This window comes from Varroa destructor, unplaced genomic scaffold (assembly GCF_002443255.2).
Source record: "Varroa destructor unplaced genomic scaffold, Vdes_3.0 BEIS01000005.1, whole genome shotgun sequence".
NCBI classification, from domain to species: domain Eukaryota; kingdom Metazoa; phylum Arthropoda; class Arachnida; order Mesostigmata; family Varroidae; genus Varroa; species Varroa destructor.
Window position 1 is genome coordinate 35,000,181 of NW_019211458.1, and position 15,017 is coordinate 35,015,197.

Consider the following 15,017-nt stretch of genomic DNA (forward strand, 5'->3'; position numbering starts at 1 on the left):
GGCTATGCTCCGTCGTCGGGGTTAATTCTAAAGCGGTGAAATTCGTATTGGCTGTTACTCTCCGCAGATCTGTCGTCTGCTAGACCCCATCTTGACTTTTCGTGCTGATGTACATTTTGGTCGGTGTGTTCCTGTGGTAGTAGTCGGGCGGTGTGTGGTGTATAGCAGCGGTATCCGTCCGGCCTTATCTATCGCTCGTTCTGTATGGTGCAATATTGGCGATGGCCTCATTGTAAAACGTGACCATTGTCGTTGATTCAACGAAACTCTATTAGGTGTAACTCGGTTGTCCCGCGTACAGATTAGTAATTAGCTCCTTACGGCATGGAAGACGAGTACGAAAGCCTTCCTTCGGCCTCGACGCCCGTCCACATGCTGGCTGGAGCCGCTGCTGGGATTATGGAGCACTGCGTGATGTACCCCCTCGACTCCGTCAAGGTAGGAAACTAGGCATATGAACATCGATGCACATTTTTTGAACATGGTCTCAGCTTGACGATGCTACCCAACAGATGACAAAAAAATACAAGGTCACGGGGGGTTCAATTAGTTGCCAGTCGTTGCTGCAATCGAGTAAATTGGCATACATTCTACATTTTTTGTGTACGTTACCTTGCCTAGAGAGGCTCTTCTCGAGGGCAGAGCGGCCTCTTAGCAATCGTACTGAGTGCGCGGAATGTCTTGCTAAGCTCTTCGTCAAGAAGTCCGCCGTCTAGTCTTGAGCGCGGATTCCTCTGTGATGGTGCTCAAGTTAAGCGAAATGTATATAGATTATACACAAGAATTATCTTAACGGTTACGGGTCACGACACCCCCTACAGCACAATGTTAACGGATTTCACTCACTTTCTACTAGCCGGTCAATCGAACGGCGGCGTTTGGGGGTCATATATCTGATTGTTCAGCTGAATATATCTGATTATCTCTGGAATCAGGAAGTAACTCAGGGTGGCGGTTATCGTGAGTCTGCGTGTGTATCTGTTTCCATGTATCTGAGAGTGTGTCTGGTGCGTAGGTTCTTCAATTATTGTGCACTATAGAGTATTTACCGTCTCTCGTGCTTTTCTAAAGTTAATAGTGCTCTGTTTGCTGTTGCATAGTCGGCACCTTCAAAATGTTCTGTGCATAGTTACATTATTAATCGGGTAAAGACTGCCACAACATTCTCCGTTGGTAATTAGTGATGCTGCTATGAGGAAACTGTGAATGAATGTACTTAGGTATTGGGACGTTCCAATTTGACAACGCGTCTTAATCCACTCGTAGGTTCGAGTACTTCCCTTCTAGCTTAGATGACAAAAAAACATGAATCTATAAAAACGACTTTGAAACATAGACGTTTACTAAACTCATGAAACAGCAACAATTAACGTTAAACATATTGCGACAAAAATAGTGTGAAATGTACTTCTATTTCTAAAAGTGTGAAGAGCATTCGCTGAAGCTGTAATGTTTGAGCATGCGGCGCCAGCTGTCTTCGAAGATGCTGCAAATAACAGTTAAGGAAGAATGGCAATTTCTTCGCGCCAGAGCTTTAACCGCACGTGGATAGAGCGGATAAAGTACGCATTTTTATGTCGTCCATTGCATAAATATACGTTATTAATGTTTAATATCCGATTCAAACAACTGCCTCAATAGAGCAAAACGTACTCTGCATCATTACAAGAACACATCCTATTATATCGATGAATAAGCGAGCATTTCATTAATTTGCTCCTAGTGCAAAGAGCATTTGCTGGCACTTTTTTTGGTTTAACTTGTATGTTTGTCTTTTTATTATGAGCTGCCTGTGGCTGTACAGACAAACGTACAATAAAAGGAAAAAGGCTTTATAATTAAATTCAACAGGAATTCCATATAGTACTATTTAAAGGACACTATTTAAATGCTGAAAGTACCTAGCTCGTGAAGATACAGTAGCTTAAGTAGTCTTACCTTCGATTGGTGTATCCAAAGCTGCTTTCGGTGGTCGAAAGCCGTTTCCATATAATGATCTGTTGTTGTTTACGAAGTTCGTGGAGAGCAAAATGGAGAATTCGTAATAACATAGCGGTGTCGATGAGGACAAAACATTAGGGCAGAGCCTCTAAAATAATAGTTTTAAAGAAGAAAATATTTTCTAGCTTCCAGATTCCTTTCGTAGTTACAGAAGTAACGAATAATTTTTTTTGTATTTATAGAAAAGTGACAAATATAGCTCAGCGTATGTTAGGCGACAAACTTGTAGAGCTTTTAACTTAGTACAAACTAAGTGCGACAGCTGCAAAAAGGTCTATCCATACACAATCACGTAATCCAATCATCGATCATAGGATAACATTTAAATTACATTCCGTCTTGTTTTATTGAGAATCTGCTGACCTGGTTCATCGTCGTCTTTCTACGTCGAGATTCGTCGTTTTACAGGCTATACCAACGAATTTAGAACGGTAAACCGTTCGACAGTAATTTGAACTGTAGATCACTCGACCTGTTAAATATGATTTTCATATATATATGTTGATTTAGTCGATATGATTTGGCGACCAACTTCGCGGTGATATCGTAGTTTGGCAGATTTACTGGGTTATTTGCAATGTCGTAGAAATAATGGTTGTAAAAGTCAACCGTCCTACAGTCAACGGGCAAACGCACCCGCTGACTGTAATTGTATCATAATCGTGTCATGCATTTACCTAAGAGCTAGTCGACTGAATACAATGACAACTAGACACGCATTAGCTATTATGTTCCATACGACTGTCAAATCCTGTTTTTTTTTTTTGAAAAAGAGTTTGTTGAATATACTATTGCGCTAATGTGTGTAAGTCTCTTTTTTCTTCCTCTCTCAGAGTCAGCAATTAAGACGAAGCATCACTCAGTGCCAAAAATTGTCTGATCCATGATTTAACTTAATGTGAAATATGCGGTAGGCGTACTTGCTAACGAAAGCTTTGATGGGAACACATGAAACAACTAGATGTAGTCTCTGTCCTAGCAATGACTATCTGGTAATGGTTGCTTGTTGTACATGTTAAGCACATGACTGTGACCATTACATGCAACACGTTGTTGCTGATGTTATTCTAGCTGTTTATACTACTGCAAGTGCTACGCTTGCGCTCTTCAATGGCGCTTTATACGTCTTGACCATTTACCATTCTTGTCTTTTCGCGTATCTACTGGTGCACCTAACGCCATGGTGCGACAATTGGCCCTGCTTGTGTCACTCGTGGCCTTGACAATTCTGGAACGCGTCTGCAAGCGATTGCTGCTTGATGCTGCTCGCTGCCACTGTTTCCGCTAGTGTTCTGTCAATTCCACCGGTACCAGTTGCCGACGCTGCAATGGCGGGCAGGCGGTAAGCAGCACGCGGCAGCCTTTTACAAGAGCTTCCAAGCAACAGCGGCGACGCGGGTAATGACGCCACCGACGTTAGTGATTGCCGGCGACCGATGGCGTCGGCGATACTCGAAGAAATGGGGAGCAGACGAAGTGCGGAAGAGACAAAACCACTGTAACACTAAAAGAAAGTAGCTATCAGGGTAAACCAGACAGTTATATGTACTTGAATTTATAGCATAATGTGTGGTCTGTCTCGTGCATATCTAGAGACTTGCCGACGAGAATAATACTTTATTGCAAGAAAAATGAATAGGCGACGTTTTAGAAGCTAGAACATGTGCGAAGTAAAGCCTTCAGTTTTTCGAATGGGCCCATGCAGTTATACGTTACAAGATGTTTACTGATTTTGTAGGGGTATAGACGTGGCCAGTTGGCGTGACTTTTTCACCATTATTACATATGAATTACCAAAAATATATAATAGCCGTTTGTTATGTCTGCTTTTCACTATCAACAATTTGTTCTTTGCTATACCATTATCACTTATTTGTAGTGCTAAATAAGTTCGCTGCTTATTACGTAGGGCAGTCTAATTAAGAAACCAACTTTAAAAGTTGTTTCCGCAAGTGCACAAAACAATTTCTTTTCGTATTCTATAACTTGTTGAACGTCATTTAACTATTCTAAATTTTGCTTGCCAAAGAAAATGTAAAGGGTCATCATTTGAGAGACTACTACAAGTTGTTCTATGGGTCGATATTTCTGAAGTTAGCAGAACAGGGAAAGTTACGAAGGTAAAATTCGTGTCCACATTCGATAGAATCTCATAGGAGTCATAGTTAAGCATTGTTTCCTAGATGACATTTACGTTTGCATTCCATTTATGACTCTGTAGCTTCTATGTGTATTACGTTTGATGGCTAAGTCAGAAAATGCCCTGATACCGAGTTGTGCGCAAGCTTGTCATATAGGATTGGCTTAAAGTAGGCTGATTGGGGTATACGAGATCGAGTATCAGATCACAACGGAATTTCTCTAGGAGCTAGTAACGAATACGCACGTCGCTTATATGATCAAACCAGCTGTCATTAACGATAATGTTATATAAGGATTGCCTCTGGAAATTCGATTCATAGCTGACGGCAGCGCCAGTGAACTAATTAAAACGAAGTAATCAACCTTTTTGAAACTGACCATCATTGGGACGTACTTGTTTTTGAATCGAAGAAAACACTTAAAAGTTGCGTATATTATGCAGTCAGCTTCAAATTTTTGAAACTCCAAATGTCATCTTGATTATAAAAGTGTATAGAGTCTTTTGTACCAGATAGACGTATTCTTGCATTTGTAAAAGTACCAAGGATGCAATTTTATTTTTATTATTATTAATGATTAGCTTAATCCAAATTTATCTGATATGATTGGAAATTATCTTAGTAGCTGCTAACTTGTAGAAAGGTAAGGTAAAATTTACACATTCGACAGTTTTACAAAGGCATAATCGTGTTCACCATAGGTTGTAAGTATAATACTATAGTCCTAGTCAGTATGGCGGAACATTTGAGAGACACTTGAACGACTGTACCCGGACATAATCATTAGGTAGCCGTTACGCTTAAGGCAACGCTTTCTTTGGCTGCTTTCTGTTATAGCAGATTGATAATGGCCGCGCTGTGAATCTTGAATTTTTGAGTGACAAACTTTAGGTGAAAGGAATTCAGGTGAATATGATAGGATTTTTCAAGGCGCGTTTTACAATAGCTTTGCCATAGATAGCCCGTTCGCGGGTTATTACTACTACAATTTAAATAATGGAACAGTTACCGTCTGACCCACCCGTTTTGTGCTCTCTAGTAACACAGCTGTTTTTGCTGATTGGACCCATCGGATAAAGTTTTGAGTTTTTCTCTATTGCTTCGTTAGTAAGACGCGGCTATTGATATGAACAGCTTTTGTTGATTGAAACTGACCTACTGCCTATAGAATGGATAGAGCGGATAAAGCAACATTAACTTAATTTAGATAGCGAAAAATACACTTAAGGCACACAGAATATGTGTTTTCCGGTGATATTGGCTGGATCCAGAGCCATATTGACATCAGGGAGTTGTTTCCAGGCAGTTTCGACATTTGTTCGAACAGACTGTTCATATGATTGCACATGTACTTACTAGCTTTTACAGTTCGTTCTGCTATATTTTCCAAATTACTCAGCCGCCAAGGAGTTCTTTATGATATTAAAAAAATCGAAAATACCTTTGGGTAATCGAATCAAGTCCAACATAGCCTTATAGAATAGCTTTTCTTATTCTTACCAGGTTCTCGTTTAGTATGTTCTGACGGTATCTTAATGGTCACCATAAAGCTCCAAATTCTCAGGGAAACCCTAAGTTATGACGACATTCTGCAATAGAACGTCTTTTAATTCGCTGTGCATTCCAGAATCATAGTTGAAGGTAATTGTTGTCACTCGTATTTGGACTACTAGTTCAACTACTGATCGCCGTAATAATAATATTTGTAGTAATAATAATTTGAGTAATTTGATTAGCGCAGGTTCATTCACTCATAAAGAAACAGGTAAGTGTTATAAGCAAGGTGACTTTGATTGAGTATCCTTAGGCCCACGTAGCAAATTGACCTTCAAAATTATCGCTAATGCGATAAATAGAACATTTCTGAGTACCAGTACCTTCACAACGAGCAACAATGCTCAGGCTACCATGAGGGCCTATTTCAAACGTGTCATGACTGGAAAATCAAATATTATGTTATAACGCTGGGTAAATACATTAGAAGGGTTGAAATTAAAAGTTTGAATTATTTGAACCACGAACTCCTAGCTGGGGATCGAATCCAGAACCTCATTTTATGAAACTAGAGTTAGCTCAACTGTTTTCGCTTAAACATATTTCAACCATGGTATCGAAGTTCGACTCACTTCTATCCATGCAGTAGGTATACGTTAAAAATACATAATACGATTGATATGTATTTTAAGAATATAGTACGCCAAGGCGAAACCTGTCTATGCAACCACCGGTTCCATTTAAATCCGAAAACATAACTTCAATTGATTTACTTTATGGTTTCTTCATTGCGGTTTATTATTTCTGTAAATAAAACTCAAAATAACTTTCAGAGCACCCATTTCTCCCACATATGCAATTGCATATTTACTTTTATTTGCAATTTTAATAAGCACAGCGTTTGAGTAGTACGTTGACAACAATGCGTTGTAACTGTATATGCTTTATGAAATACTGTCAGTGTCTATGGATGCAACATGTGAAATCTCTCTACTTCCCTTGGTTGCCACAAGATCTTGTTATAACAGAACGTTTCACTTTTGTACGGTTTCCTTTTGCAGACGCGATTGCAATCATTGCGCCCATCTGCGGGTGCACGCTATACTGGCGTGATGGACGGTTTATATAAGATGGTTCGGCACGAGGGTATGCTCCGACCTGTCAGGGGTATGTCTGCGGTTGTAATGGGTTCGGGACCCGCGCACGCACTGTACTTCAGTACCTACGAGAAGCTCAAACGAAAATTGAGCACTAATCAAAGGCAGAGCAATCCGCTAAGTCAATGTGAGTTGCAACTACACATCGCTTCGTCTGAGGGGGGTCAGGGCAACCGAGGCTGAAACTGTGACAGAAAAAATGCAGCGCCACCTTAGTTTATAGTTTTTAGTCATTTTAAAATTGAATTGTGCCGCTAATATATTATGTTAAAATGGATTATCATTGTAGAGTTCGAGATTCTCCCAGCTTCTGAAAGACACTTAGGTATGAACTAAATAAAGTTCTTTAAGGTGCTGGTAGTGAACGTCTATTGGCACCGTATTTTGATATAGCGACATTCTTAAAGATCTGTCTAGTGCTGCCACTTTCGTCTTGCATCACAGAAGAACCAACAAATACAGTTTTTAATTTACCCTAATTATTTTAAATATATGTTCTTTTAGAATGTAAAACAGTCTCAGAGCTCATTTCCCATTAAACCATTTTTTTCGATCTACTACAAGCGCAAATTTTACTAATAAAGACATTAGGATTTTATCGAGCTTCAATCAAGTATTGCATGCTACAGTCGCTGCGTATAAATGTTGTATAATAAGCTCTTAGCAGTCACCACTTCTCTCAGGTTTCTACCCAAAAGGTCATGCTTATAGTTACGATGGTGCTGACATAATTTTTCGCATTTGGTAAGTTTTTTAGCATGGTCTTGTCCGTTACTGAGCACCGGGAGAAAATGTTGACTGGCGACAGATTTTACATCATATCTGGCCTATGTAGCAGCATATTATTCTTAATACAATCAATCGATGGTATGGATGACGCAGGATGGCTCATAGATGTGTCTCTACAAACGGCTCTGTAATTAACTGACAGGTCTATATATCTACATATACATAAGCTGTTACAAGCGAATCCGGCGGAATTCGGACTTGAACAACTTTTCAACTCTGTGCCGCTAACAATTGAAACCTAAGTCTTTTTGAAATTTGTAAGTGAAAATTAGTTGAGTTTATTCCAGGATAAATGAGTTCAGAAGGAAAACATGTTTTAATCTTGAAAACATTGCTCAATAATTAAGTCTTTGGGGCCACAGCGCTGCAAACATTCATTAAAGGTTGGTAAAGACAATAGACAAGGACGCCTTGAGTGAAAGCATAGTACGTGAATGGTGCAAACGTTTGAAGAATAGAGATTCGGGTACTAAAGATCAACGAGGAAGTGTCGAGACCTCAAGGACAGGAACACTTTACCGCAACTAAGGAGGCTTTTCACAAAGGCAGAATTTGGGGTATAAGGGCTTCGTCAGTTAAAACCGGCAGTTACATGTACCATATTACAAAAGTATAGTCCAAATTTAGAAAATGCGCTACTTGAGTAAAAAATGGGTTCCTCATGGATTGATTCCAGGCCAATTGGAAATGCGTGTGGTGTGTATCGCGTGCAATCTGTGAAACTTTAATCAACAAAAAAACCGCCAGGAGTGTACGGTCGCAATAGACGAGATGTGATTCAGTCTCTACCCTCAGCCAGAGAGGTATTAGACAGGACAATGGTGTCACCCTGGAGAGAAACCGAGTTCGGTGACAGTATCGAGTAGGTTCGAGTAAAAGTAGATGTAGTACCTCAAATAGGTACCAGTGGTACCTGCTACTATGAGGTATCCACCAAAAATGAAAAAATAAACGTAACTTGCTATTTCCACTTCCTCAAGAGTCTCATAGACTGTTAGCATGGCAGTCGAAAGCACGCAGTCTGGTTAATTGATGGGAACGCTAGCCCTCATCGCCATGCCTAAATTACTCCCTGGGTTAAGCAAAAGAGAATTCAACGCTAGCTTCAACTCACTTATTCTCCTGATCTCAATTCGTGTCATTACATGGCTTTTCATGCCCTAACAAGGGCAAATAATGGGCAAGCCTGTCCCATTGTCTGCTTCTTTTGAGGAGTCATGAATATAGACAATACATATAGGAACGAGAATAGTAGGTACATGGCTGTCCAGGAGGTGCCAGAGCGTTAGGACAAGTGTGTGAAAAATAAAGAGCAATACATCTAACACGCACTGAAAATCACCATCGTAGGCCAAATAACTGAAGTGTTATTCAATTTCAAATTCTGTCAGATCCGCTTGTAATGTAGCCTAATGTGTAGTTAAAGCCAATTGATTCGACATAATATGTATTCACAACTACACGCTATATTTCACCTACGCTCGCTCTACATACATAGCTACTGTAAAAGTTTCTGTTCAAATCCACGTAAACCGGGAACAGCAAAGGTCCTATAAAACCTGGAGTCGATTCGAGCGGGATCCTTCAGTGTATCGATATACGGACCTTGTCAAAAAACCTTATGCAAGAGAAGGATTTCGGTAGATTTACAAGTTTTTTATGCCGATACCATGGCCGACGTATCATATATTTGGATACTATTTTATAGATTGTTTTACTTCGCTCTAATTTAGTTCGTATGATAAATTGTTGATACAATCTTTGCTCGCGATTATTGTTTCTAGTTGACAAGTCGTTATGTAATCATATGTTCATTGTGTATATTTTTTCCAGGTGTGGCTGGTGGTCTAGCGACGATAATGCATGATTCAGTGATGAATCCTGCCGAAGTCGTTAAGCAGAGGATGCAAGTGTACGGTAGTCCGTACAAGAACTGTATGGAATGTCTCGGGCATATTTGGCGTTCTGAAGGCATGCGGGCATTTTATCGTTCATTTACCACACAACTCTCTATGAATATCCCTTTTCAATGCATCCATTTCGTCGCATATGAGTTCCTACAAGAGGTAAGTACAAACATTTGGTGTTATTGATTTCGTATTTCTGCTAATTGATGAAATCATATTTTTGTGCAAAAAAAATTGAACAGGGTCCATAATGGACGTCAATAATAACATGGAATCTGGTTATGATACTGACTGATTTCACAGGAAAACGTATTTTTCTCTACAAAGAAAACCTAACTTTTTTTTTAAGTACTGTTCTCGAAAATGAGATGTTTAAATAAAGAGATTGAGCACGCCTTCGAGTCGATATGTTGGAACTGGCAGTGGGTGGAGTCATTAAGCTCCAGGAATATAACAAATTTCGTGCTTTCTAAAACGACTTAATATTGGTTACCATTTTTCGGTACTATGATAGTAAGCTAATTAGGCGAGTTATAATTTATTCAATGTATGGCGATTGCAATACAGTTAAACCTTACCCGATAGTATACGAGGTAAAAAGAGCTATGCAAAACGGGTGAAGTAGTGAATTGCAATACTTCGACTGGAAGTTGAGGCTAAAACTTATATGGGAAATTTTCGCTCTTACTGACTCGAGATAGTTTCGTTCCAGACATGAACTCCACGCTTATAGTTAGAGCTGGATTTTGTTTTGTTTTCTGATGCCCTGGCTTTGGGTAACTCTTACATATTTTACTGCATTTGCTGTTTTTTTTTTTCTAGCACACATGATTATGAATTGGTTTATTATATATCAGTCATAAATAGTCCAAGTGGTCCAGCACCTTTTTCATTATGGTGTCATCATGAGACGTTTAAACAGCCAGGCTTGCCTTGAAATCCAACGACACCGAACGACTATCAATTCTATTTATGTGGCCTTAAAGCTGAATCCGGTAAGGGAATTATTTAGGAGTGGAACTGACAAGGTTGTTTACTGCGCTACAGGCATTCGTCAAGTAAAGGTTGTGGAACTATTAATGCTGGGTTGCTTAAGCTCTGACAATTGTTATCACCAATATAGGGGGTTCATTAACAACGCTTCTGCTTTTTTCAATTGACAACAAAGGACTCTACCAGATACATGACCACATAAAAACTGTGAGTTGATGAATATTAGAAGGTTTGGCATAATTAATGAAGTCATGAGCTGTGAGGTAGCCTCTAGTAAAGTATCGTGTATCCTAGATTTAGTTAGATCAATATCAAACATATAGTATATTGATACTGCCTTAAATGATTCATTATTTAACATGATAGCTGTCATTTTTACCAATATATTGGTTTAATAGTTTACCGACGGTATGCGACGCTCACAGTGTGAAAGTGACGACAATGCAGCCGTTGTTAGGGGCCTTTAAAAACAATCTGTCAAGAATTTTTAGGTCATTTTTAGTCAAGAACTCTAGTTTTTCATATGAATCAAATTCATGATGAAAAGGATCGCCTAGAGCCCATCGTTGCAAAAGGTACACTCGCTTATCTCTGTCTCTTTCTCTGTAAAATAATTTTGTACAGTCACAGATAGAGTGCTTGTTTTTGAGGTCTTATAATCATCTTTAGCTAGAGAATCAGCATTCTAAGCAAACCTGTTTTAAGTACAAATTTAATTTTTTTCCAAGCATGATTTTATATTGTGCACTACTCGACCCACCATGCATCCCAAAAATGCAGTATATTCATATTTGTCAATGACAGAAACAACCAGTTTAGCTACGCTGCTACATATCTTACATACTACATACGTACTTTTATCAAAAAGACTTGAAACCATTTTTGAGAAACATTTCAAATGATCCGATTTAAAAAATCTTATCATGTCAATATAAATAGTTAATAATATAAACAGATAAACTAACTCTCTGCAAAATCACCTTTTTTGTTTTAGTGGAATAAACATATTTTTGACTACATCGATAGCTAGAAGGCGTTTACTTGTATCGTGGCACAATCACATAGCCATAAAGCTATCAAAGAAAGGCCACGTGTCTTGGAAGCGTTCCTTCATATGGAGGTTTCCTATTTCTGGCATAAAGCTGATAACCTGCTGGTTCGTTCGTAGAATAGGTATCGCGCTGTTTGCATCTTCCGACAGAACTTGTACTATGGGTAGATCTTCCTGGTGTAGACTAGTTTTCTCGCTTTCATATGTTTTCGTATAAATACAAGAGCAGCGTTCGTTTAAAAACTAATTGACTGTTCGAAGCATCTTGACTGAGTATATAACATTTACAGACGCCTAGTCAGGAATTACTACCAATACCAGCAGTGACCATTGATAATGCTTGCTTGTGATAGGATCGCATAATGGCGTCCACAGCTTTTTGAGATAGAATTTACACGGGCGATTCGATTTTTGCCTCCGATGCAAGTTTTATTTCTTTTACGAAAGCCGTCGTTGGAGTTGTGGCATCAACGATTGTTGCAGCCAAAATAGGTAACCAACATCTACAGGACAGAAACTTCTATCGCGATTATAGCCGCGCGAACTAGAACCCAGTTTTCCAAATCGTTCCCGTAATTAACACATGACCGACACAAGGATCGTCCCTGCATTGACAATAGCATTTATACTGCTGGGGTAGCTACGTCTGTTCGCATATTGGCTAATATTCCAACCAAAAGCATTACACAAATTCCGTGCGTCGATGAGCCTCATTGCAACTGTCAGAGCTTTTCAGAGCTGACCATATAAGTTTGTGTTGTAAATAATATATATATATATATAAACTGCATGTGCACTTACAAAGTGTTATAGAAAGAAAACAGTCGGTCAGCTGTAGGCTCGGGTTTTCATCCCGTTTTTGTGACAGGCCACGACCTTTGGAGATCGGTTGTCCTAGTGTTTTTTTTACATGTTTGGAATGAATTGGACTGAACTAGACTTCTCACATAATTTATAACCAGGGCGTCTTATATATTGCGATGCCTAAAGTCAGCTAGGCCAGGTACCAGAAAATTATCTTTTCTATAAATTTGCTAGTTTTGTAACGTCCCTACTGAAAGTTATTCAGCCACAAATCGTTAGTTAGCGATATATTTAAAGCAGTATTTAATCTAATTATCACAATTCAATATAAAAAAGAAACATGTACCCGCTCGTATGATACCATCTTAAATAAATTCAGCTCATCGCGCTCACGTATTTCTACCTGATTACGCGATTCGAATGAAAAGATTGGAGGCATTGTATGCCAGCGAGTTCCGTTTGAATATCTCACACAAACAAAGTTATATAGCATGTTTTTGATTCTTCAAAATGCGTCTCTCGTTGCTATAGGTGGGTTACGTTTGGCAGAATGATGGTGAGTGGCCAGTGATCGTGTTGTTCTCTTGTGTAAGAGAATCTTTGTTCAGAAAATCGGCTAACGTACGCGACAGGTAAAAACACGCGGATCATCAGCTATAATCCTTCATCAGGCGGATAATAACGGAACCTGCTACTGATGTCGAATAGTTTTGCTCAGTGTAAGCGTTTCATGTGCATACTGGACAAGCTGTTTGTAAACAGCATTACCATTAATATGGATGGTCTGAATAAAGTGGTTCAACACTTTTGCACCAGTAAACAATTTAATCTCCATCGAATTACGTACCACACCGCAATGCTATAGAAGTGACGAGGGACTCTTGACTTGACTCTTGAGGTATCTTGACGCAAATTTTAAACGAAAATTGTTCGCTCAACACGCACAATTTTATAGTTGCGCTTTTGGTGATATGCGTTGCTCGCTGTTGCTGTTAATAATCAAAGACAATTTCGATAGTCGTTGTTGCTACTGTTGTCAAACGCCGTCACCTTTATTTGGAGAGAATATAAGTGGATAACGTCCTAATGTCAATGTCATAGTCGGAAGTCAAATGGTCGTCGGTGGTTTCGTATATGCATCGAAAATCTGCTACAGTTGCATATAAAATTATCGTAAACTTGTTGTCTCAAAGGGATGTCTACGGTACTTCGGCGTTGTGGTGCTACTATTGAGTATTACCTGTCAGGAGGAGATTTGAGTGTGCTTTGGATAATCTCACTTTTAAATTACTTTAACTTTCTTAGCTGCTGTACATTACAGCAGCGTAGTTTTTAAGTTCTATATATATATATATATATATGAACACGGTTGGCTTCTTCTTTTACAACTTTCCCTGAAATAAATTGTCAACGACTACTTTTGAAGTAACGAGCTCAAGGGATACCAGGGGGTTCTGCAATAGATGGCAATGTATACAATAAATATTGTGAGTTCCATGTGAGCATGAACTAGTCATCGAGTTAGATTTGGTCTTAGGGGGTTTTGTAGCACTTTCCGCTGATATTTTACCCGGAAAATTTGAAGCCAAACTGGAAGCCGTTCATTTGCGTGGTGCTAACTTCGATAGTTTTTAGCTAAACACTTGTTCTGATTTCAAGGCTGAATACATAAACAGCGCCAGATGTTTATTTGCCACATTTTTAGAATTGTTTGGCCAATCATGATTGGTCAAAAACTGAGCCGCTTCGCGCGCCATCTGTAATTCGGCGATTACCTCTTTCTCACGGGCCCCGTTGGAACCATCATTGTCACTGGAAAGACACTCAAGCACAAACAGCACATAAATATAACGCAGTAAACAGAAGTAGATCAGACCAAAATAAACCCATCCGGCGTATCGTTTGACGCATTATACGATGACCTTCTTGTCGCATCATTGAAGTTGATAGTAGCTCCTCAGTATTGAACTTATCCTGCTTGAAATGGCTTTAGCGAAAATAAAAGGTATCCATTATTTTTCATTGACTTGGCACATAATTTGACAGAATATTTATTAGTGTCAGTTTACTAATAGAGGTCGGTTGAATTCAGATATCTAAAATACGCTAAAAGAAGTGATCTTCTTTTTTAGACAGTTTAAAACTCTGTCATAAGTAGCGTGTTGTTTCATACTGAACTATATCCAACATTAAAGCTGGAAAATTTGCCGTATCTGGTTAATTTCCACGTACTTGTCGATGCGCTTTACAATATGGCGCGTTCAAACTGATGCGAGAAACAGTGGGTCGCTTTCGGAATTAGCGCGGTGCTTAACTGTTGACTTATTAAAACAGTAGTGACTGCTTTCCAGTTATATGGCTCCAAAGTCACGCATCTCAAGTAACGTAAGTCGCATCAGCATTGTTGTCATTTAAAAGCTGACATTTAACAGTAGTAGATATACTAAAGTTAGTTATTCAAATGAAAGATAAACGAAATTCCTGTAGAGATTTCATAAGGTTACCACAATAGAGGCACACGCACAACTGAAACAACAAGAGGATTGTGCTGTTTATGATCCAGGTGCGGGAAAAGCCGCTTAAAGGTGGTTGTGTTGTTTTTGGAAATTTTCCAACCATTCGCAGGAAGAGTGGATGAAATTATTGGAACGCCAAAGCAGACACGTCAATAACTAAGAAA

The 15,017-nt window shown here is 39.1% G+C and overlaps 1 protein-coding gene and 1 long non-coding RNA gene across 6 annotated transcripts in view; one reads left to right on the forward strand and one right to left on the reverse strand.

Annotated features, from left to right (window-relative positions):
- Nucleotides 1-114: 114 nt before the first annotated feature.
- Nucleotides 115-15,017, forward strand: part of LOC111250719 (mitoferrin-2-like) — a 43,599-nt gene continuing 28,696 nt past the window's right edge. For 3 of the 5 annotated variants that reach the window (XR_015327837.1, XM_022806339.2, XM_086989350.1), the window contains exons 1-3: nt 115-438; nt 6,698-6,920; nt 9,416-9,648. Coding sequence is in view for 4 of the 5 variants with exons in the window: in XM_022806339.2 (XP_022662074.1) it covers nt 325-438; nt 6,698-6,920; nt 9,416-9,648 (570 nt within the window). In the remaining variant the exon portion in view is untranslated. Of the gene's footprint in view, nt 439-4,876; nt 5,049-6,697; nt 6,921-9,415; nt 9,649-15,017 lie in introns of those variants that run through there. The other 2 variants (XM_022806341.2, XM_086989349.1) reach the window with 2 other exon arrangements.
- Nucleotides 374-3,500, reverse strand: LOC147755605 (uncharacterized). The gene is made up of 3 exons (XR_015327838.1): nt 2,365-3,500; nt 1,939-2,089; nt 374-501 (listed from the first exon to the last, which is right to left on the reverse strand). It is a non-coding gene; the product is annotated as an uncharacterized LOC147755605 (long non-coding RNA).